Source organism: Convolutriloba macropyga, chromosome 9 (genome assembly GCF_964194025.1).
Source record: "Convolutriloba macropyga chromosome 9, txConMacr16.3, whole genome shotgun sequence".
NCBI lineage: Eukaryota > Metazoa > Xenacoelomorpha > Acoela > Convolutidae > Convolutriloba > Convolutriloba macropyga.
Genome location: NC_134476.1, coordinates 11,732,812 through 11,757,187, shown reverse-complemented (window position 1 = coordinate 11,757,187; position 24,376 = coordinate 11,732,812). Strand labels below are relative to the sequence as shown.

The 24,376-nt window shown below is 34.3% G+C and overlaps 1 protein-coding gene across 1 annotated transcript; it reads right to left on the bottom strand.

Annotated features, from left to right (window-relative positions):
- Window positions 1–606: 606 nt before the first annotated feature.
- On the bottom strand, window positions 607–24,376 carry LOC142346037 (rab GTPase-activating protein 1-like). Its single transcript, XM_075398522.1, has 9 exons — window positions 24,233–24,376; window positions 24,071–24,166; window positions 21,539–21,700; window positions 12,252–12,333; window positions 10,949–11,159; window positions 10,299–10,527; window positions 9,697–9,917; window positions 5,434–5,526; window positions 607–875 (listed from the first exon to the last, which is right to left on the bottom strand). Exons 1-9 carry the CDS (start codon window positions 24,272–24,274, stop codon window positions 626–628), a joined length of 1,386 nt encoding a protein of 461 aa, XP_075254637.1. The 5' UTR covers window positions 24,275–24,376; the 3' UTR covers window positions 607–625.

Sequence of the window (24,376 nt, the reverse complement as noted above, 5' to 3'; positions counted from 1 at the left end):
CTTAATGCCCGCTGGGCGCTACCTGTTTATACCGTTTTTGAGGACGAAAAGTCAAAAGCGTCAGACGAAAAATCGGTCAAGCGAAAAATCGCATAAAAAATACCGACAGGACTAATATACTTGGTACAAACTTCGTTTGAGAGCAATTAAAAAAATTTTGGCTTCAGGAGGTTAAGATATTCTTCGCATGATTTAATTGTCAGACAAAATGCTCTCGCGCGACAGACAAACGCTCAATTATTGTTATTAGTGCATATATATGTCATTGCAGCGATTAAAGTCATTAAAGGAAACAGTGTTAATGTCATTAAAGGAAAAGCGAGCGCCAATTTTGCGAGCGTTTCATTTGATTTGATTTTAAAGAGTTAACTAGCGCCAATTAAGTTCAGCAGCCTAACATTCTGTTAGATCACGCAAAATTGAAGAAACCGAGCGTGATATGAAAAACTCGAAAAATCAAAACGTTCAGGCGAAAACTGAGTAAAAAGACACACTTCGTTCGAGAGCAATTATAAATTAAAAGCCTTTCTTTACCGCTAATTCTCTTTAAAAGAATGCTGATGTAAATACCACTTTTATAGACGAAATTTTGATCACAGACGCAGTTCCCATACAAGCGATGAGATCATTGATAACTACTTGAGTCTAGCAGAACACAATTAGGAGAATCGTGGAAAGAAGACCAACTTTTCCCAGTTAATGAGTTGAACAAGGTGAACTGAGGGAGATCTGGGTCCAATATTCCAGATGCTGTGACCTCTCGACTTCCATCATCGTATTGTTTGAGAGAACTGTCCAGATGGTCCAACAACTCATAGTTGCGATTCTTCACACTGGACGGCGTCTCATCGAATTGAACGAAGAAACCACATGTCCTAGAATTACAAATCAAGTTCCGTAATCACTACACGTATGCATATTAATAGCATGATAGATCTGTTCAAACTTTTGGAAATTACTGGCAGCTACTGGGAAAATACTGCAAATAGCGATTTAATCTTCTAAAAGAGAGAATGAGCTTTATACTATCACCAGTTCCAAAACAATTAACATAGCCGGCAGATTGCCGGAACAGCTGCGAAAGAATAGACCTGCGTGCCATATAATAGAGATAGAAACAGATACAGATCTAATTTGAAAAATAAATCGACGCCGCTCAAAAAACTAGGCTAAAAAACATTCGGCGATAAATTAATAAAGCTGGTTAAAATTCATTCCACAGAAGCCTCTTATTAGGGACCTTTACTGCACATATGAGTTCCTTTGACCTTAAACAAATTCAAATTAAACTTAAGTTTTAAAGTGCAAAAGTCATTTTATTGAGTGAGGTAAGTCACGTATGATCAAAATCAAATCACGCAAATAACCTAAAACTTTCGCTAAAGCGAGTGAGAAATGACGTCACGCGCGCAAATGCCGTTAGTGAGAGGAAGAAGTCATTCAGAAAATTTGTCCTTTTCAGCTTTGCTGTGTGAACAAATGTAAAACGAAAAAAGAGCGTCAGACGACGAAAAAAAAAAAAAACATAGCCGGAAGAATTCCGGAAGCGACTCGAAGCATCAAAACTTCACTAACAAAGCCTTAATTGCAGCGGAAGCCACTACTTTTTGTATAAAACCATTAACACACTACCTCTCCGGGTCTGCTCTAAAAATTGGTGAAAGTTAAACCACTGTCACCAAGAGAAACAAAATGCAGCAAAATTTTTTATCATTGAAAACGTTTGGTAACGTTAAAAAACCGAAATACTTAAAGTGGTCAAGAAAGTGATAGACTGAAAAAGCTGACAAGGTTATCAACTGCCCTCAAATAATTCATGATTTTAATCTGAAAAAGATCGCGAAAGCAAACGGCAGATAAAAATCTTAGAAACTAAGTTAAATCTTTTCAAAACAGAAAGCTCAAATTTAAGAACCAGAAAACACCTATAAATACACTTCTAATTACTGCAATTAAGACAAAAAACAACACACGCTTGTTCCTTGTTGTACAAATGCTAAACAACATGATTTCATTTTAATTCAAAAATTAAATTGATCATAGAAAAGATAAGCAGCAGAATATCCAAAGGCAAAAAATCTTTTAATTTAATACCAAGGCCGGAAGAAGGTTGCAGTAAATAGTCTTATGTGGAAATTACGGAAAAGGCTTGCTATCAAACTCTCAGTACTGTCTTATGTTGAATGCAATCAAATGCAAACCAAAGAAATGACGAAAATCTAAAAAGCATTTTCTGACGAAAATCATTCATTTTTAACAACTCAAAAAATCAATATAACAAAAATAAATGTAGGTGCCATGACAAAAATAGAAAGATACTAACTAGAATGTGAAGAATATGGGCACAATGTAAGGAACACCGTAACAAAAACACATTCTTGATTTTTGAAAGTTAAAAATCAATAAAAAATTCAAGAAAAACGAATGCATTTCATTGTTAGAGACTAATCATCCGATACAAAGATAACTAATCATCCGATACAAAAATTTATTCTCCTGAAGAGAACAAAAAATGAAAAAAGCAGAATTCATAAATACGAAAAATTGAAACATTTTGCAAAAAAATGGTCAAAAAGCTTTTAAGCCAGCATTTATGAAAAAGTTTTAAATGTTTTCAAAAACCTAACGCCAAAAAATGATTGAATTTTTATTGAAAGGAAATTAAAGTATCTCATGTTGCACAAAAAGACTATTTCTAGCAATTACAACCAAAAAAACAAACAAAAAAACTGACGAAAATCGAAAAAAACTACGAAAATCGGATTAGCATATGTAAATTTTATAAAACAAAATTACATCGAGGTAGAAAGAGGCGTGGAGTATATGAATTATCAAAGAGAAGTTGCCATATTAACTGATTTTTGATAAAAAGACGGTTGAAAGATCCAAAAATGAAGAAATTAATAGAAAAAAAGCCAAAAACTAACAAAAAAAATCAAGAAATATGTTCCAGTTTTGAACTTGAAACGCATTTTCGGGCTCTGCAAAACACTGTGGCATCAATTTCTGAGGTTGAAATTTCAATATATTATCGAATAAACTTTATTTCTCTAAGAAACCAAATTAAAAGCAAAAAATTGGGCCATTTAGTCCAAAAAACGGCTAAAAACGGTTATCTATGTGCCATTCAGTCAAAAACTACTTTTCAATGTCAAAAAGTCACTCACTAAACGAAGTGCATGATCAAAAAAACTTCTCTCGCTTAGCGAAAATCTGTTCAACGAGACAGCTTTTCTCACTTTTGCTTTTAGGTCAAAATGCCGCGTGAACAAATCTGCTTCCTGTAAAAAAAAACATAGCCGGAAGAATTCCGGAAGCGACTCGAAGCACTAAAACTTCAAAATAAGCTGAAGCCAATACCTTTTTGTATTAAACCATTAACTCATTACCTCCGCGGGTCTGATCTAAAAATCGGTGAAATTTAAGCCACTGTCACCAAGAGAAAGAAAATGCAGCAAAATTTTATTATTGAAAACGTTTGGTAACGTTAAAAAAGTCTGAAACATTTAGGATGGTCAAAAAACTGATAGCCTGACAAAGCTGACAGGGCCATCAATTGCCCTCAGATAATTAATGATTCTAATATCAAAAAGATCGCGAAAGCAAACGGCAGATAAAAACTTTTCAAAACAGACAGGAAAGTCAAAATTATTCAAAAAAGAGTGCTCAAACTTAATAATCAGAGAACCACTACAATTAGATTTCTAATCACGGCAATTAAGACAATATTAATACATGACTCTTCCTTGTTGTATATATGCTAGACAACATGATTTCATACTAATTCAAAAATTAAATTAATCATAGAAAAACAAAAGCAACAGAATAATATTCAAAGGCAAACAATCGTCTAAAAACAATACCCAGCCCAGAAAAAAATTGCAATGAATAGTAATAAGTCGAAATGTTGGAAAAAACTTTCTAGCAAACTCCCAGTACTGCCTTATTTTGAATTAAATCAATTGCAAACCGAAGAAACCAAGATCTAAGAAAAATATGAATTCATTCAATTTTTTAACAACTGAAAAAATCAATATAACGAAAACAAAAGTAGGTGCCAGGACAAAACTAGAATGATACAAACGAGAATGTGAAGAATATGGACACAATGTTAGGAACACCGTAACAAAAAGACCAATTCTTGATTTTTGAAAGTTAAAAATCAAATTTAAAAAAATCAAGAAAAACGAGTACATTTCATGGATCAGCATTCGAGACATAGAAAAGACAACGAGTCATTCGAGACAAAAATCCAGCTTGTTGAAAAGAATAAAATAAGAAAAAGCAGAATTCAGACATACGAAACAATGAAACATTTTGCAAAAAAGTGGTCAAAAAATATTTAAGACTGCATTTATGAAAAAAATTTATCTGTTTTTTCAAAAACTTAGCACCAAAAAATGATTGAATTTTTATTGAAACGAAATTAAAGTCCCTCATGTTCCCCAAAATACTATTTCTAGTAATTAAAAGCAAAATACAAACAAAAAACTGAAAAAAAAATTGCAAAAAACTACGAAAATCGGATTAGCAAATGTACAATTTTATGAAACAAAATTACATCGAGGTAGAAAGAGGCATTCAGTATATGAATTATCAAAGGGAAGTTGCCATATTAACTGATTTTGACAAAAAAACAGCTAAAAGATCCAAAAATGAAGAAATTAATAGAAAAAAAAGCCAAAAATTAACTAAAAAAATCAAGAAATATGTGCCCATTTCGTATTTGAAACGCAATTTCAGGCTATGTAAAAAACTGTGCTAACAATTTCCGGGGTTTCCGGGGTTCAACATAGCATCGATTAAATATTATTTCTAAAAAAAACAAAATTACAAGCAAAAAAAACTAGGCCACTTAGACGAAAAAACGGTTATCTATATGTGCCATTCAGTCAAAAACTACTTTTCAATGTCAAAAAGTCATTCACTAAACGCAGCGCATGATCAAAAAACTTCTCTCGCTCAGAAAAAATTAGTTCACACTGCAATTTTACTCGCTTTCGCTTTTAGGTCAAAACATCGTCTGAACGAATAGTACTTCCGGTAAAAAAAAAAAAACCTTAAGAAAACCAATACTCCTCTTCGAGTCGTAAAAACCTTAAGAAAACCAATACTCCTCTTCGAGTCGTAAAAACCAAGAGCACCGCAATATAGCTTCGTCGCTCAGCTTACAGCTTCGCAGCTATAAAAACAATTTAGCTTCAATACACATCCCCAAGATAATAATTAATGAAGACGTCAATACTTAGTTTAGGAGTGTACAGATAGGCTCGGTGATTCGTGTTAAATCTGGAAATATTATCTGTTTATTTCAACGTTTTTGAAAATTTACACTTCTCTTAAGACAGAGAAAATCTTTCAAACTCTCAACAATGTTGAGCAGAATTTAAAAGATCATTTATCTTACCAGAATCCTCTTTTGTTCATTCATACCTTTCAATTGGTAGTTGTGGTTCTGAGACAACCTTGACTGCGATTTCAATCTTCTTTAGCACCGACTGACGTAGCTTCAAGCACGTTTTGTCCCTAAATAATCAACTAGCCAATCAGCAGCCTTCAAATGCGCCATTTTTAATTTTCGAAGCAGATGATTATTTTATTTTTCATCAACCTATATCAAATAGATATGAATCAGGGGAACCCCAATACGAACAGCCAATGACGATGCAAATATTTTTCAGTGACTTTAAAAAGTCAAAAAGTAAAGCGACTTTTCCCTTCGCTTCCCATGTGAAACAACTTTTTTCTTTTACAACTGTGCTAACCAGAAACCTATGAAACATTTTCGTTTTCAGATGTTTCGTAATAGAAGTTGAGACTACCATTTATATTTTTGTTCCGACCCCTCTTGAGGGGGGGGGGAATTATATACTCAAATGGGTTTTTTTTGTTCAGTCAATTTTGGCCGATCGATATATTCATCGTAGAGAGTTGAGACTGGTATCATTAGAAAGCTTGTTCAGCGTAGACTATGGAATTAAAAAGATTTTTTGATTTTAGTTTTTTACAGGGAGTTATCGAGGTTTAAACTTTCGAGAAAATAGAGTGAATTCCGTTGATTTCATTCAAAGTTTCTTTAGTCCACTCTGATTAAATTTGCAGATAGTGCACACGCAAACACCACTAACACAATCTTTGTAGATTGGAAAGGGGGCTAATTCTACTTCAACTTCCGTTGAGAAGGCCCTGTAATTAAAACTATGCCGTTTTTTGCTAACTTTATTCGTTGATTATCAAAATTGCAGCATTTTTAAAAATTTTTATAACAAAATATCTACATCAATTACATTCGAAAAATTAAATATTCCGAAGGGACAATTATCAAATCATCATCAGCACGACTAGTTTTGTGCCAATCTTTGAGCGTTAAAATCCAAAAACAATTCGGATTGTCATCAGTCGGTTTTTTATATATAAAATATTCGATCTTTTTTATATTAATCAATTTATAACAGAACATTTCAAATCAATGCTCACTAGTGATAGGTCCTATTGGCTTCCTAATTAGCTCTAAATTCAATTATCTAGTTGATTGGTTGAAAACTTATGGTCGTTTTGAATTTTAAAACATTTGATTTTTAAATAAAAAATGGCTTATTGAAATTTGCCTCCATTTTTCTCTTAATTTGGTCATTCTGTAGCTTAGTGTCAGCAATCAAAGAGTTGTCCTTCTTTCTGCTGAATTCAAAATTAGTCTTTATTGCGGTTTTACGCCTTCAGTTATGGTGTTCTAACTTTGATACTACTAGATTCCACAATTTTTTTTTAATTTTTAGGTATTTGTCCATTTTTCATGTTTTCTAGTTTTGTCATATTATCACGTTATTGGCAGTTCACATATCACATTTTTTGCGTTCAAATTAACGCATAATTGATAATATTTAAATCCTTAAAAAATATAGATTGTGGTTCTTTACCGCTTCGACAATACTTTCTAGAAGAATTAAATTGAATTTTTTAATTTTGTCTTTAACTGTGGTTTTTACTTTGTCTTTTTAGTCGTATTTATTTTCCGTAAAATGACCCGGTTGGATTGGCTTTTCATGGAAGAGTTGATGAGTCGATGTTCTGATATTAGAAAATAGATGATGGCTTTCATGACGTTGAAAACAATTGTTTTCCAAAAAGAAAAAAAACACTTCAACTTCGCAATTTTGTTCCTTTTATTGTCTGTTTGTTACTGGTCTCGTTAAATAAAGGTTAAAGATGACATTATTGTTGTCAAGGGAAGGTTTCAAAAGGGATTGGTATCACAAAATTTTAAGTTTTAAGAGAATTCGTTATGATTTTACTGGCTTCCACACGGGTTTTTCACAACAAAAAGTAAACTAATTTTTGATTTTCGTCATATTTGACGTTCTTTTTGTAGACGTGAGACATATTCTGGATAATTGCAGGTCTCAATGATAGTGCACACGCAAACAACACTAACACAATCTTTGTAGATTGGAAAGGGGGCTAATTCTACTTCAACTTCCGTTGAGAAGGCTCTGTAATTAAAATTTTGCCGTTTTTTGCTAACTTTATTCGTTGATTATCAAAATTGCAGCATTTTTTAAAATTTTTATAACAAAATATCTATATCAATTACATTCAAAAAATTAAATATTCCTAAGGGAAAATTATCAAATCATCATCAGCACGACTAGTTTTGTGCCAATCTTGGAGCGTTAAAATCCAAAAACAATTCGGATTTTCATCAGTCGGTTTTTTATATAAAAAATTTGATCTTTTTTATATTAATCAAATAACAGAACATTTCAAATCAAAGCTCACTAGTGATAGGTCCTATTGGCTTCCTAATTAGCACCAAATTAATTTATCTAGTTGATTGGTTGAAAGCTTAAGGTCGTTTTGAATTTTAAAACATTTGATTTTTAAATAAAAAATGGCTTATTGAAATTTGCCTCCATTTTTCTCTTAATTTGGTCATTCTGTAGCTTAGTGTCAGCAATCAAAGAGTTGTCCTTCTTTCTGCTGAATTCAAAATTAGTCTTTATTGAGGTTTTACGCCTTCAGTTATGGTGTTCTAACTTTGATACTACTAGATTCCACAATTTTTTTTTAATTTTTAGGTATTTGTCCATTTTTCATGTTTTCTAGTTTTGTCATATTATCACGTTATTGGCAGTTCACATATCACATTTTTTGCGTTCAAATTAACGCATAATTGATAATATTTGAATCCTTAAAAAATATAGATTGTGGTTCTTCACCGCTTCGACAATACTTTCTCGAAGAATTAAATTGAATTTTTTAATTTTGTCTTTAACTGTCGTTTTTACTTTGTCCTTTTAGTCGTATTTATTTTCCGTAAAATGACCCGGTTGGATTGGCTTTTCATGGAAGAGTTGATGAGTCGATGTTCTGATATTAGAAGATAGATGATGGCTTTCATGACGTTGAAAACAATTGTTTTCCAAAAAGAAAAAAAAACACTTCAACTTCGCAATTTTGTTCCTTTTATTGTCTGTTTGTTACTGGTCTCGTTAAATAAAGGTTAAAGATGACATTATTGTTGTCAAGGGAAGGTTTCAAAAGGGATTGGTATCACAAAATTTTAAGTTTTAAGAGAATTCGTTATGATTTTACTGGCTTCCACACGGGTTTTTCACAACAAAAAGTAAACTAATTTTTGATTTTCGTCATAATTGACGTTCTTTTTGTAGACGTAAGACATGTTCTGGATAATTGCAGGTCTCAAAGGCTTCCTTTGCAAGAATGGACGAACCTATTCAAATTTTTCATTTTGTAATTAATGGCTTTTATGTCTTTGGAAATAAATTTTTTTTCGAAAAAAAAAACAAGTATTACATAATTTCGCATTTTTTTTCTTTTTTGTCTAATTGTTACCTAGTTTTATTGCTGAGCGGTCACATAATACATTATCGGTGTCCGACGAAGGTGCAATCGAACAATTTTTGTGGGCCAAATTATGGCTTTACGGCTTCCGAAGCATTTTCTGGCAAGTTTTGATTTTTTGTTTGTTGTCTATTTGTTCTTCTTTTTGTAACTGCATAAAAAATTGAATACCGAGAGCTCTTTATTCCCTTCTATAGAAGCGTTGGTAATTATAAACCTGTGGGATATTAGTTGATTCCTAATGGTTTTCAAGTTTCTCTTTAAAGTTTCTGTTCTTTTTTGTCTTTCTTGTTACCAAGCCTTATTATGAACTGGTGAATAACCAATTTTTTCTGTTGAATTACAAGTTATTTTGCTTATTTTCAGTTTTATCAGACGCTATTTTGACTTTGTTATTAAGATTTGTTTTTAAATCGGACATAAATTTTTTGATGTAATTAATGTTTGTTGTTGTTGTTTAATTTTGCCGTTCGTCTTCGCTCGCTTTCTTAATATCGGCATATCTCAACAACCTAATGCATCATTTTTTACTCCACTGAGTTATTTGCTTTGGAGGCTATCTTTTCGTTCATACACCAGTTTTTCTGAAAAATACTTGAATTTTTGTGTTTTTCTATCTGTTCCTCATTGGATAGACAATTATGCCAAAATTGTGGATGAGCGGGGTCGGAACCTTATGTGCGATCGCACATTACCGAGCCTCCTTGTTAATATATCGTGAGGGTTGAAAACGAATCATTGATGGACAGTCACATTCTTACACACAGCGGTGGGGTGGCTCAGTTGAAGTGAAGGTACCGTCGTTATATTCTGTTTTTGGACATGTTACCCTACCTAGGGACATTTTGTGAGAATTTAATCTCTGCTGAATTGGCACTTCCAATATTAGTATTATTACTTCCACCACCACTACTGGCACTAGCTTCGCCTTCTTTTACCGCCACTGAGAATTGAACCAGCAAGAGAGGCTCTTCACCCAGGATGGCATGCAGCCCCCCTGGAGGCATTGAGTTCATGCCGAATGCTCGGGAGAAACTGGTCAAGGCTGCTGAGATCTGAAAACAAAAAGGATGGAGCAAAAAGTTTTTTCATAAAGTCAGATTTCTCACATGTACAGAGAAAAACAAACCGACTAGAGTTGGACAGATTACTCTTCAACGGCAAGCGGGCCAATTTAACTCAGATGGCATTTTGACTAGATACATTTAGTTCAAAATTTTAATGCCTGCAAAAAATATTACTGGGGAGGAACTCGCGATCTCTGGTAAAATTCTGTAGAAAAAAAAGAGACCCACATTTACAAAAACTTCGTTCGAGAACAATTAATAAATTAAGTTCTTAAAATCTATGTCCACAATACAATAGCAAAAGCCATATTTCTTATTTCTTACTTGAAACACCGCACGTATATATTCAGAAAATTGAGTGACGCTTACCGTTTCAAGAGCAGCAAACTGGACAACGTGACACAAGTACGACTCGGTCGGTACACTAGAGGCACCAGGGTAAAGTTTATCGTCTTCTCCAGAGGCTGACCTCCGCGATGGTTGGCTCACCACAAAACCCAGACAATCTTGCATTTCTTGGGTTGTGCCGCGGGTGCAGCAGGCTATGTTGCGAACAGGTACTGCGAACTTGACTTCATCGGTTCCAGGAGTAATTAGCCTAAAAACAGGTAATTAATTAGGATGTTGCATTCACAGCATTGTTGTTCCAAAACAGAAATGAGATTTCCAAATCCAACAGTTGTGCCACTTAATTTATTAGCCGACAAATCACGTCACTTCACTAAAAATTGCAAAAAAAGCGCAGACTGAAAATCTGTCAAACGAACTAAATGCTGGAACTCATCACACCCGTTAATTGCTCCAAAACAACCTGCAAGATTGTGTTTTCATTGTAATTGGTAAGCCTTTAATTGGTAAACCTGGTAATCCTTGCAAACCTGGGCGAATTGAGCAGATTGGGGTTACGCGGGTTAATACTTACCGTACACTGCCTCCAATTAATTCACACCAAGGCGAGACCTAACTCTGAAGTTTAAAGATTTATCTTACGGAGGATGCCATCAATTAATTAAACTGACCTCAAATGTCCTGCAGAATTAGTTGGCACCACAAGTGTCACTGGTACAGCACTCATAGCTTCTCGTTTCAGATCCAACATCACCTCTAATGCACCCTTGTATCCCTGGGTGACGTCTACTGTCCCACAGCCCAGGTATGTAACTCCGTGTAGATAGGTACTGTCCACTTGGGATACCATCTCGGGAGCTCCAACTAACAGGCCGACCAGGTCTAAAGTTTTAATAAGTTTTGCTACTTTAACTTGTGTTGCAAATTTTTATTTGCATCATCGGATATGCTTCATTATTCTCTTTCCCACGTAAAAAGTTCATTTTCATTTGGAAGCCCACTTTCCCGACCCAACTCCTTGCAAATTCGAGAAATATTTGTGCCAAATTTCCATCTAGATCGCGAAGATATTTGTTGCAATAAATATTTCATAAAATTTTATAACCAAAAGATAAAGTGATAGCAGAAAAGGATTCAAAAGATTCGCGGAACACTTTCTGTAAGAATTATTATATTATCCAATAGAGTGATATAAATGAAACTGACTGCAAGAGTGATGTGTTATGGGTCTGAAAGTAATATCTACTATGTCGCCATAGTTAGAGAACAATCCCTCAACTTTGATCCGTTTCTAACCAAGTAAATTCATGACTATAGTTGCCCAGAATATCTGAAGACGTTAGTATATCATAGTATCATATGCATAAAGAGTGTATGTACTTGACTTCGAATCAGTAGTCGGCACCACTGACACAGTTTTAACATTATTCAAACAGAATTTTTTAGCGCAAGGTAGATCGACAACTCATTACAATTCTTTAGCTTCTGACAAAAGAATTTATTGAAATACTTAACAACATGCAGCACCAAAATCACGTATAGATTGTTCACGCAATTCTTATACTCTTCGAGACTATCCATTTTCAATATTTATTTCAACAGATATTAATTAATAGCAGCAAACGGGGGTCTTTCTCATTAAAGCTTCCCCCCCCCCCCCCCCCCCCAGCTTAGCGGTCAGATAACCTAAAGCCCCCCATCACGGTAATTATACCATAATGGGGGGCTATAAATTCATGGGGGGAGACCCCAGCAAACATTGGTAAAAGCATACTTTATAACTTACTTGTATTTTTAAAACTCAAATCAACGTGAACAGAATTCAAAGCTCGAGAGAAGTAACTGAAGAGAGAACCGTTACCATAGTCCGCTTCTGTATAAAGATAGTTGAAGTTGTATACTTGTAATGTATGTACGTATTTTTGCCCAAACAATGGATGCAAGAATGGAGTTAAACAAATTTAGTCTGCTTACCCACTTCCCTTCGTTTCTCACTGCCCATTGCTTGTTGACTGCCCCCACCGCTCATTCCACTACCAACAAGTGACCTACTGTCCTAAATCACAGAGACCCATTAACATAACTATATTAACATAACCGAATAACGTTGGACGAATTGCTCTAAAACGACAGGCCGGAGCTCTATTATATTTTCACGAAAAAGCTTTGAACCATGCAATAGCGTTCATTCATACCCCTATAATTAATTAAGCTCGGAATATGGAACCAATCCTGGCGGAAGAAAAATCAATAGAGAATATAAATCCGTCAGGTAACATTTTGCATTGATAAAACCATAACCACAAGACTGCGAAATCGACTCCAAGGAAGCTTGACACTGACCGCAGCCAAACTACCCGAAAAAGCTACATACTTCATTATACTTAAATTTGAAAAAAAAGATGAACAAAATGAAAAAATCAGAATATGAACTCTAATATTTTTTTGATCAGTTTACTAAGTTGCCACTTCAGATAGTTTAATTTCAACTGATCTTCAACTGTCTTTGTTTAATCAAAGACTTACAAAATAAAAAAAGACAACACACTAGATACAACTTTCCGAGATGAAGAAAAATACGAGATTCCAAATCTGTTACAATTTTTTTCTAACAAAATTCTATACAAGATGCGACATGGCAAAAATAGTACTCGAAAAAGCTTTGATAACGTCTAGTCTCAATCAAGCACCACGACCACGACTACAATGAAATCCCAGAAAGGAAAAAACCGTAAAAAATACAAAAGTATCTCAATTTTATCCAGTATAAAATTTGTCCACCATTCTTGTTTTTCAGCCTAGAAACAAAAATTTAAAAATAAAAAATTCTTAGACAAACACCTGTACTACGCTGACACAAAATAACTTATCAAAAAACATTAAAATGGTTGATAGGAAATTTTAAGTGGTCTTAATGTTCAGTTAAATTGATTCTTTCAGATCTCGACCGCTCTATGGGATAATACTGACTCTCGACCAGGTTTGATTCATCTTTATTGCTCTATGGCATAATTCAATTACACATCAAAACAGCGATTTTCGAATATTAAAAATCGATGCCACGAATTAGACTATAACTATTCGGGCACCATTTAATCTGCAACGTCTATTTCCATGTACATTCCTGATACAGTCACGATTTACAATTTTACAATCCTTTCTAAATGAGGAACAAAAACAAACTCATTTAAAAACGTACGAGATTTCTTGACAATAATCGATAAAGGAACAATTTCTAGTAAGAAATTTATATCAAAGGCCACACTTTATATCAAGGCAGAAGCTAAGCGCTATTGATATTGCAGAAAGCAACAAAACATAAATTAAAAATTGTCGCAATTCGGCTCAATTGTCAAAAGCCTGGAGAAATGTCTGTTTTTCTTGTATCTGATGGGTTTTGACCGTTATTTAAAACCGTTATTCACAGCTTGAAGTTGTTTGAGGACATCAAAAAGACAAACAAGATTGCCGGAAAATAGCCGCCGTTGATTCCCATAACTCCATTGGGATTGAAAGAAAAGAAAATATCAACAAAAAATGATTTTTGTATAAAAATATTTTTAAGTGGGATTATTTTGATGTCATTTCGTAATTGAACATACTCCTGTCTCTCAGTGAGAGACTACAGGGTCTAGTATCAATACCAATAAGCATTATAGATAGTAACTATAACTAATGAGAACAAAGTTCAAGTACCGGGCATCTAAAAATGGGCTTTATGGGTTTATCCCGTTTCTATTTATGACTTTGATTTTTTTATACTGACTCTTCATTTTGAATTGCTTTGCTGAGCAGCTGCTGTTTAAAAGGACTTTGAGCAGAATGACAGAAGATTCAAACTAGCCTAGAGAAGTCAAAAAATATTTCACGCAAAATGTCGAAACATACCCGGCAGATTGCCGGAAAATAGCCGCCGTTGATTCCAATAAGCATGATTGGGATTGAAAGAATAGAAGATATTGAAAAAAAAAGATTTTTGTACAAAAACATTTTTTAAGTCCGATTTATTTTGATGGCATTTCGTAGTTGAACATAACGTTCTTCTGTTTTTTGGAGAGAGGCTACAGGGGCTACTATCAATACCAATAGTCATTAGAGATGGTAACTAAGACTTATAGGAATGACTTCAAATAGCGGGCATCTAAAATTGGGCTTTATGGGTTTATCCCGTTTCTACTTCTGACTTCAATTTTTATACTGACTCTGTTCATTTTGAATTGCTTTGCTGAGCAACTGATGTTCAAAATCACTTTTGCAGAATGAGAAAAGAGAGAAACTAGCCCAGAGAAGTCAAAAAGATATCAAGCAAAATGTTGAAAAAGCGGCAAAATGAGGTAAAGCGAAACATTTTTTTTATTCTACGAAGTAAAAAACATAGCAGGACAAGTCCTGACGTACAATTCAAAGAATTTTCATTGACTAAACAGAAAAACTAGACCTAGAATGGACTATGAGTGAAATGAGAAAACCATTTTAGAAAAAAATCAGATAAAAACTAAGAAAAAACAGAAAATCAATGTCAAAATGCCGCATGTGAACCAAAAAAAAACACTAGCGAGAAATGAAAAATTAATTCAAACAAACTAGGTCTAGAATGAGCTGTGAATGGATTGGGAAAACCATTTAGAAAAAAATCCGATCCAAAAAATCAAAAAAACAGTAAAAATCAGAGTGAAATTGCCGCATGTGAACAAAAAACCACTACCGAGAAACCGAATTTTTGTTCAAACACCGTTTTCTCACTCTACTTTAAAGTTAGAGCAAAAAAAATTCACGCCTTAAAACCACTCGCTTTTTCGCTCCATTTCCATTTTCGGCGTGACCAAAATCACTACTCCAATTTGACTTCAAAAATCATGAAAATGTGTGAACAGATCTTTAAAAGACAGCGCCCCAATACAATTCAAATTCTTTGAATTGTAAAAAAAATAGGAGCGCTATATTAGCCGGCTGAGAAGATGAGGGCGGCTATTAAAAAGCGGCAAAATGGGTAAAGCGAAAAAAGTTCGACAAAGTAAAAAAAGGAGCGCTATAATAGCCGACTGACAAGATGAGGGCGGCTATTAATCAGAGCTAAGTTTGTTTTCGCCTACATTTTTGAATATTTTATAGCTTTTTGACTAGCTCCTCTGGCCTGTTGTTATCCATATTTTATCTCAAAGGCAAACGCCGCGAGCTATTGATAGCATGCAGCAAAAGCATAATTCCGAATAACGAGCAATATTGTTCGATTGTCAACAGTTTTGACAAAATTCTGTTCTCGTATCTGATGGGTTTTAAGTGACGAAAGAAGGTTAATCTCTGTAGGACTTGTTTGAGGTTGATAAGTTTAACTTGAAGTTACTGATTACAGATATGGATACTAAACATGAACGAGTCATTATCTTCCTGAAAATTATTCATTTGCTTTTCTAAATTTTCATACTACGCTACTTGAACCATGAACATTCATTTAATTTTCACTTTGTATGTACTAGTTAAATTAGTTTTATCCCACACTAGTCTCAAAAATATAAACAATTTTTGGGGTGCGCCAAAATAAAATAATTTTTACCAGATTGCAACTCGTATTCACGTTATAAGGTCATAGAAAGTTTTTAAGTAGCATAAATGTCAGGTTTGAAATTTTAATTGATTTTATCAGACATTAAACAAAAAATTGTTAGAAATTGCAGCACATTTTTCCGGGAAAACTCTAAAATGTGATTAATTGCCACAATTTTTGCCCTCTATTTGTAAACTAAAGATGGAATTAATGCCTCAATAACTATAGGACTGCCGTTCCAAGAAAAAACTGCAGTCTATACTGACATGTTTTTTTTAAAATCGGAAACAAAGCCAAGAGCCAAAAAATTTCAATTCATCATGCCTGATGCTTAGTTAATGAATGAATTCAGACCAACTGTCATTCGGGAGCAACCAGTCTAAGTTCTCTGTTATGTTCTGAAGGTCAAAACATAACCGAATAACGTGGGACGAATTGCTCTCAAAAACAAGCGAGGGGTTGACTTCGGTTTTAGCAAGCTAACAATTAGAAAGGATAGTCACATTGAGTTCCAAACAGCAAAATTGTTCATGAAGTTCTATTTCAACTTTGACGAACCGTGCACTTACAGCGTACAAACCAAGCTAAGGCTCCACAGCAGATTAACACTTTCGTGCTTTTCCTGTTTATCGCGTTTTTGAAAAAAAAATCAAACTACTTAAAAGAGAAAAAAAACATTCCAGAACAAAAACGTTCATGCAAAAATTTTTAATAGGAAAACTAACAACTACTACAATAAATGCTTCAAACTTCGTCTTACGCCAATGAAAAAAATGTTGGATCCCACATTAATGTTCGATATTCATTAATGGCGCTTCGGATTTGAAACCAAGTCTACCAAGTATAACTAACTGTCTGTCTGAGTTTTTAGAACGGCATAAAGAAGCAAATATACCTTTTTGTGAAATAACGAACAGATCAAGAAACATGCTTCATGGCGATTTATTCTGTTTTGACGATATCAAACTTTTGAATCATTCGGGACATTTCAAGGTAGCCATAAAGTTTACTAAACAACACAGCTTGAGAAGCGGTGTTCAATCACGACGGCAAACTATAACTGAAACAAATGGACCAATTGACAGCAAACCAATTAGTCTAACTGGACTGCTTATTGCAAATATGCTGGAACGAACTTTTAAAGTGGTTTAGGAGGTAAAAGTTTTAGAGAACTGACCACCAAGACTAACCTAAGATGCTGGAAAAATGAATAATTTGAGTGCAGCCACTTTTTCAGACAATAATACAGTAAAAACAGCAAGACAGTCGGATCTAATTAAAGAAACTTTTTTAACAAGCAAAAATTTGAACTATTGAGATTAATTACGCTCTAAAAATACTTCGAATTCTAAGAAAGAATTGAGATTTACGTTAGCTATAACATCTCTTATGTTATCATATACTGTTATAACTAGTAGAATGAGTAGGCGTAACTTTCTTTATAGACAGGTCATGTCAATAAACATTCACCGAAAGACATCAAATAAGATTCTTTAATGTCTAAATTTACACTAATCATTAACCTGAATATGGAACTGTTCGAATGACCGTTCGAATTCGTCGTTTTCTTTCGGAGGTCAAAATTTCTCGGCAGATTCTTCTTACACCTCTGAACTGTTTCTCTATTTTATGGTACAAACATTGCCATCTATACAAGATACTTTAATACACGAATAATATATTTAATAATATCTCTACTCCAACTTCTAATTAAACCGAATTATCAGTTTCAAGAAACTAGATATTCTTCTTAAACCAGTTGATTGTTTTCCTAAACTCATTTCAGAAAACATGAATTGGTATTTGATTCAGTAGATATCCCTTAAGGTATCATCCAACCATCGGTACAGATTATTGATATAAAGATCCCTATTTTCAAATCAATTTTTCCCCGCTGAATTGATTTCCCATATTACTAACAATGAGTGATAACCAATTTACCTCCAATTTAGTTTCATTTAACAAAAGGGAACACAGATTCAGGGCCGAGTCATTTCCAAAATAGTACACCCAGAGTTAAACTACCAATTTTAAAAAATGATTTTTACACCTGAAGTTTAAACAACTGAAAATTCACATTCAGAATTTCACAGTTCGCATGTCCCATTTTGCTTATTGATAGAACTAAAAAAGCCTTTGATACTGTTGATCGTGGAACTTTACTGTCTAAACTAAAATGTTTTGAATAAAATGGGCCTAGTTTCTCTTTGCTCCAAAGCTATCTCAAAAATAGACAACAGTGCTTATGTACAGAAAACATTTTCTCTGACACCAGAGAAGTACCACGAGGCTCAATTCTGGGCCCATTATTGTTCACTCTGTACATCAATGACTTGAACTTAATCTGTGATAAATTCAATGTACTCCCTTATGCTGACGATACAGCACTTACAGGCATCTGCAGCACCAATACGCAATTGCAAAGGGAGTTTCACAAAGTTTTATTGTGGCTACAAACTAACAAATTGACAATTAACGAAAAAAACTAACAAATGCCAGATAATAGTTTTCGATAAAAGGCCCCCGGCCTCTACAAATTAACGAAACTGGGAACAATGTAGCTAGACATTTCGGTATTCTTATATACCCAATGTTAACTTTTAAGTGGCACATTTACTACATTTGAGGGAAGATAGCAAAACTAATTGGGTTAACTTGTAGGCTTAGAAATTTTCTTGACCGCCCTCTTCTATTCAAGATTTGCGACTCTTACATTAGGCCAATCATTTAATATTGTGTTCTTAGTGCTGGTTGCGCACAGAAAACAGAATTAAATCGAATTAAGCTTCTACAAAACAAATTTCTGCATAATATTACTTTCAAAAGCAGGCATGCAACTGTTGATCATTGGTATATTGACTTCAAAATTTGGGATGTATTCCGATTTAATATTTACAACCTTCTGAAATTTGTTCAGCCTAGTAAGAACAAATTGAAAACGCAGAGTTTTCAAGAATATTTCCTTGATACATCTACCGCAGAAGCAACACGTGCAAAATGCCGCGGTGATCTCAATTGCCAGCGTACTCTCAATTGCACCTATGAGCCTTATTGATATTCAGGTGTTTGCTCACGGCATCAAAGATAACTATCTCATCTTTGATACTCAGTTAGAAAATTTACTATTCTAGAAGGTGTCCGCAATTCTTTTCGTTAGCTTCATACGCTACTCCATTGACCTTTCGTTGGAACTGATTACTTTGAGTTAAAAACTCATTTTTGGGTGAGATAAGTCATGCAAATTTCCAAAAAGCAGAAATGACGTCACGCACACAAATTTTAACTGCAAAGCAGTAGAAGTCACTGAAATTGAAAAAGTCAATGGTTGCAAGAATCATCGAAGGAGACGAAGTAGAAAACATAGTAGGACAAATCCTGACATACAAATCAAAGAAATTTCATTGACTAAACATAAAAGGAGACCTGGAAAGGACTGAGTAAATTGGGAATACCATTTCTAAAAAAACAAGATCAAAAAATTAAAAAAAATCTATGTCAAAATTCCGCATATGGACAAAAAACCACTAGCGAGAAATGGAAATTTGGATGAGACAAAAAAATAGTACTAAAATGAACTCTGAATGGATTGAGAAAACCATTCAGAAAAAAATCCATTCCACTCGAAAAAACTGTAAAAATCGAGGTGAAATTGCCGCATGTGAAAAAACCAGCAGCGAGAAAGCGAATTTTTGTTCACACACCGTTTTCTCACTCTACTTTAAACTTAGAGCGACAAAATTTCACGTCGCAAAACCACTCGCTTTTTCGCTCCACTTCCTGTTTTGGCGTGACCAAAATCACTACTCCAATTTGAGTTCAAAAATCATGAAAATGTGTGAACAGATCCTCAAAAGACAGCGCCCCAATACAATTCAAATTCTTTGAATTGTGAAAACCCACGATGTCCCCAATAATGACCGCTATCGCTTTGCGGCCAATAAAAAAGACACTTACGTTTACAATAGTTGCTTCAAATGTTCGAGAGCAGTTAAAAATATGAACCCAACGAATCAATTTTTATCGAGGAAAATTTCCTGGATAGTTTATTTAGAATAAATCTCTTCATTTAAACAAGCTTCATTTATACAAAAACTTTACTTCATCCGTCATTGAGAAACACTTAAGACCATCATCAGCTTGTGCCAATCAACACCGCAGATAACGCCAAAATATTATCTCAATCTACCTCAAAGTTGCGGAACATAATCAAAAAGCAAGTAATTTTTATACCAATTTTTTCGATACAATTTGATGCGTATAAAGGACACAACGGAGTGTATATAGCTGACCTTTTTTGATAGCTTTCTATGCTCAAAAACAACCACCAATCGAGCCTTCAGGATAAAAAATCTGCACGCAAAATACTGTAAAAGGCTGTGATTTTTCTACGCTTTCATTTGTATTCGTGCAATTCAGATATTTTAATGCCATATCCAACCAATTGATATTTAGTGAATAGCAAATAAGCTAAGCAGCTAAGGCCTGTATCTATTGCCAGTTGAATATGCTCGAAGAAGTCACGGCTCGACCATAAAACCTCTAATTAAAGCCTACTTAAAAAATTAGTTCTTAAAAACCTAAGTAATTTTATTTAGCTGGTGTCGCAGAAGAATAAACTTCTCCGATTCCAAAATTTATTTGAGAAGAGCTTAGATAAGTGCAGCTTATTCAAGTAGGTTTTACTTAGGCTCTGTAATGCTGAAATGTTGTTAATTCTTTTTCTTATGTTCAACAATTGACCGGCTCTCAATCAAACTTTGCATCAACCTGCTTGTTCAATTGTTGGGCACAGATACTTGTCCACGATCGTTGTCGTGTTGGTTTTCCACAAGCGATTAATTCGGTACCATTATCAATGCTTGGGATAAAAACTTGACTATCAATCCAGCTTTGAGATAAAGGCAGTAGATTATGGAATACAGAATACTTAAGAGTAACATTAAAGCCGTTGCGTTTCTTAGGCCTCAATAAATTTTAATTCCAATTTGCTGTCAAGCCACGCTTAGAATGCCTAGGAAATAATTAAATCATACCCCGTAAAAGCGTTTATTTTTGTTTATTGATTGCAAGCGAGTATACATTTCGATTCACGAAAAAGATTTCCAGTCTTTACTGCAGCGTTTTTTTGACATTTGGTTTTACGAGATTTTTGAAACTATCATCATTTCTAGAAGTCTCTGTTTATTTCTCGTTTCAAAAGTTTCGAATTAAGGTCAAATGGGCGCTCTTTCATTTTCTTATACTGGTAACCAATAGTGATCTGCATTGAAGTCATTTTATTCTCCATGATTTTTATTAAAATGGTTTCCTTCTGTATCAATTAGTGAGTTAGGGAAGAATTCAAAATCATTGGCATAACCAAAGGCTTGCTAATCAAGACTTCTGATAAATCATTGAAAAAACTGTAAAATAGGCGGGCTCTAATCATTGGTTGGCTCCACCTAAAAGACGGTTAAGGAGCAGTCAATGCAGTACGCTATCGAAGTCGATATCGAACTTGAAGATTTTCTCACACCAATTAACTTGTACAGATTCTATAGGCGGCTTTACATTTTAACAAGAGACAACTGATTTTTTCAATTAAAAAATGAACAAAAATTGACAGTGAACTTCCCAAATGACAAATATTCCCAAACAAAATTTTAAAGCTAAAAAAGCAGTCACAGCAAACCGTTAACAACGATTCCAAGTCTGCTTTTTAAAATATATATTAAACCTGGTTGGCGGATTGAATTGACTTGGTGTCTTCACTTTCGCAAGCTGCATCTCTCAACTCCTTCTCTATAAAACTGCGACTGACAGCCTCTGTGCTGTCGTTACACGGTGCTCCTCCCCCTCTGGAGGTAGAACCACCACTGCTCCCACTGGGAAGATCACCCTGTGTAATACAGATGTTACCGACATGACCTCAATTAATTGTTTAATTAATCATTAATCTTGAGATAGATTACAACGAAAACCTATTTTTAAAAAAATCTCAAGAAAGGCAGGCCAAAAAGCACCCTGTAAAAGGCTGCCAAATGAAAACAGGTAAGACATCAAGAAGATAGTAACGCACAAGAAATGTCTATGATCTACTCAAAAGCAACATACTTTTTTAATGATTAAGTTTATTGGGTTCTTCTTACGCATTTATCACAAAATACAAACTCAAAAAACAATTCGTCAAAAATTTAGGCATTGAAAATTGATATTTCGCTCAACAAGGATAAAAACATAGCTGGCACATTGCCAGAAAGAAGCCGCGATAACTGGATCTGAAGTCTCGAAAAACCTTCAATTAGAGTGACACACACCCAGTTGACCTACCTTATCGCTTCGAACTAAAGAAAAGTCATTTTGGAAGCAAGGAACGTTTTTTAAAGAGATGCACGTCACATGTGAAAAAAACACTTAATCATGCGAAAGAAAAAACTCACTCCACCAAGAGTGAAAAACGACACCACGCCCGCAATTCAGTCGAGATGACATGAATAAATGAACAGAAAGAGATGACAAAAAACAGAGATGAAAACATCGTGACATATGGTCGTAAAAAAATCCTGACAAAATAAAAAAAAACAGGACAATTTCTGGCCCACATATCAAATTCTCGTTGACTAAACAAAAAAACTAGACCTAGAAATGACTAAAAATGGTATCGGAAAATCATTTAGAAAAAAAATCCAATAAAAACGAAAAAAAAAACAAAAAAACCAATTCGAAATGAAAACTAGGAAGACAGCAAATTTTGTTGAAGCGCAATTATCTCGCTCAACTATTAAATTAGAGTGAAAGAATTTTACGCCGCAAAAATCAGGTGCTTCTTTGGCGACCAAAAACACTGCTCCAATTTGACTTCAAAACTCATCAAAATTTGTCAACAGAGCTTAGAAAAGACAGCGCCTTAATACAATTTTTATTCTTTGAATTGTAAAAACCAATAACAGGCTAAAGAAACCCAGCAATCGCTCTGCGGCTTTTTAAGTAAAATTAAGCGATTTGTAAAAACGCTTGGATTCAATTGTCCTCATTTATTTGTTCCGAACCCACTTTGTGAGGGAACGAAATGTATTTTCAAATGGGTTTCTTTGTTCAATCAATTTTGCACGATCGATATATTGATGTAAAAGGACATGAGACCATCATTAGAAAGCACATAAATTTTTTAAAAAATACAACAGTTTACTCAAATTTCGGTTTCTTCGAGGAGTTATCAGGTTTAATTTTTTTGTGAAAAGCTGACTGATAGTTCACACTTTCATTCACTTGTAGTAGGTCCTCTGACAAATTTCTCCTGTGTTGCTAATATATGACAAAAAATATCAACAGTAAAGTAAGGAAGCAGATTTTGAACTAAATCAATTGGTTCGACAATTGTTTGATAATTTAAACTTTTCTGGAGAAATCGAGGTCATTTCTGCAGTTTTTGGGCAATTTCGCGTAATACTTCTAACGTACACTGTCCTTCAATTAAAAAAACAAAAAACTTCAGAAATTAGACAACTATTCTGGCTTCCGCTATCTAGCATATTCATCTGAAAAATGCCCAAAATACTCCTGATAGAATCCTAAAAAAAATCAGATTGCCGTTGGGCTTCTACTACCTAGTTGTCAGGAGACTCTTCGTAAGGGACAAAATTGCGCAGCTGTTTTGCGGTTGCTGCCTGGTTCAAAATAACATAGGCAAATACGTTTTATTTTTTCACAAAAAGTAAAGATAAGGATTAGAGTAACAAAAATCATGTTATGTCATATCAACTTTCACTTGACCAAGTCGTTTCGGCACGGTTACATCTCCTTAAGGCGAGGACTGAGAACATTGAGAAAAATTTGAAATTTAATGTTTTTCTCAAAAACATGAAAACCTCACCTAATATTTTCGCTGGCCCGATTTTCACGTTTTTTGGGATCAAACATCTTTTGAAACTTTCCGACTTGAGCGTTTTCGGGAAAACTGGTTCAAAATTCATTTGACTTCCAAGGCAGCTTCCAGCAACTAATCCGAGCGAAAAAAAACAATTAAAACGAACCGAGTTGTATAAAAAGGTGAAACTTAACCCCACCCCTCGAGAAGCTTCTGCACCTCCCACCATGGGTGAATTGACTTTGAAAAGAAAGGCAATATCCTAGCATATTGGACTGGATCTAGAGGTGCCAGATTTTTTGATCATTTAGCATTTTTCAGACAAATTATTCCAGTAGCGCTAAAACTTAAACTTAGTGGGTGAAGGTTGGGGGAGTAAAGGGCAATAAAAATTAATCTTACTTCAGAAACGAGAAAGAAATCATTATTGGTTGACGAATTATCTGATCCTACAGTTATTGCATTCGGTTCCCCTCCATCTGCAGTTTCATTCGTATCCTAAAAACTTAGCTGACAGGTGAAATTCAAAGACATAATTCGACTATACGATTTAAAATTACTTACATCACCAGTACTAACAGACAAATTATTTGCCAAACCATCCATGTCACCTTCGCACGCCTGGGATTATTAAACGAACATGCATTTTAGACCTGAAATCAGAATTAAATTCTCGCACCCATTCAGTTGTCCAGGTTTGCAAGTTTC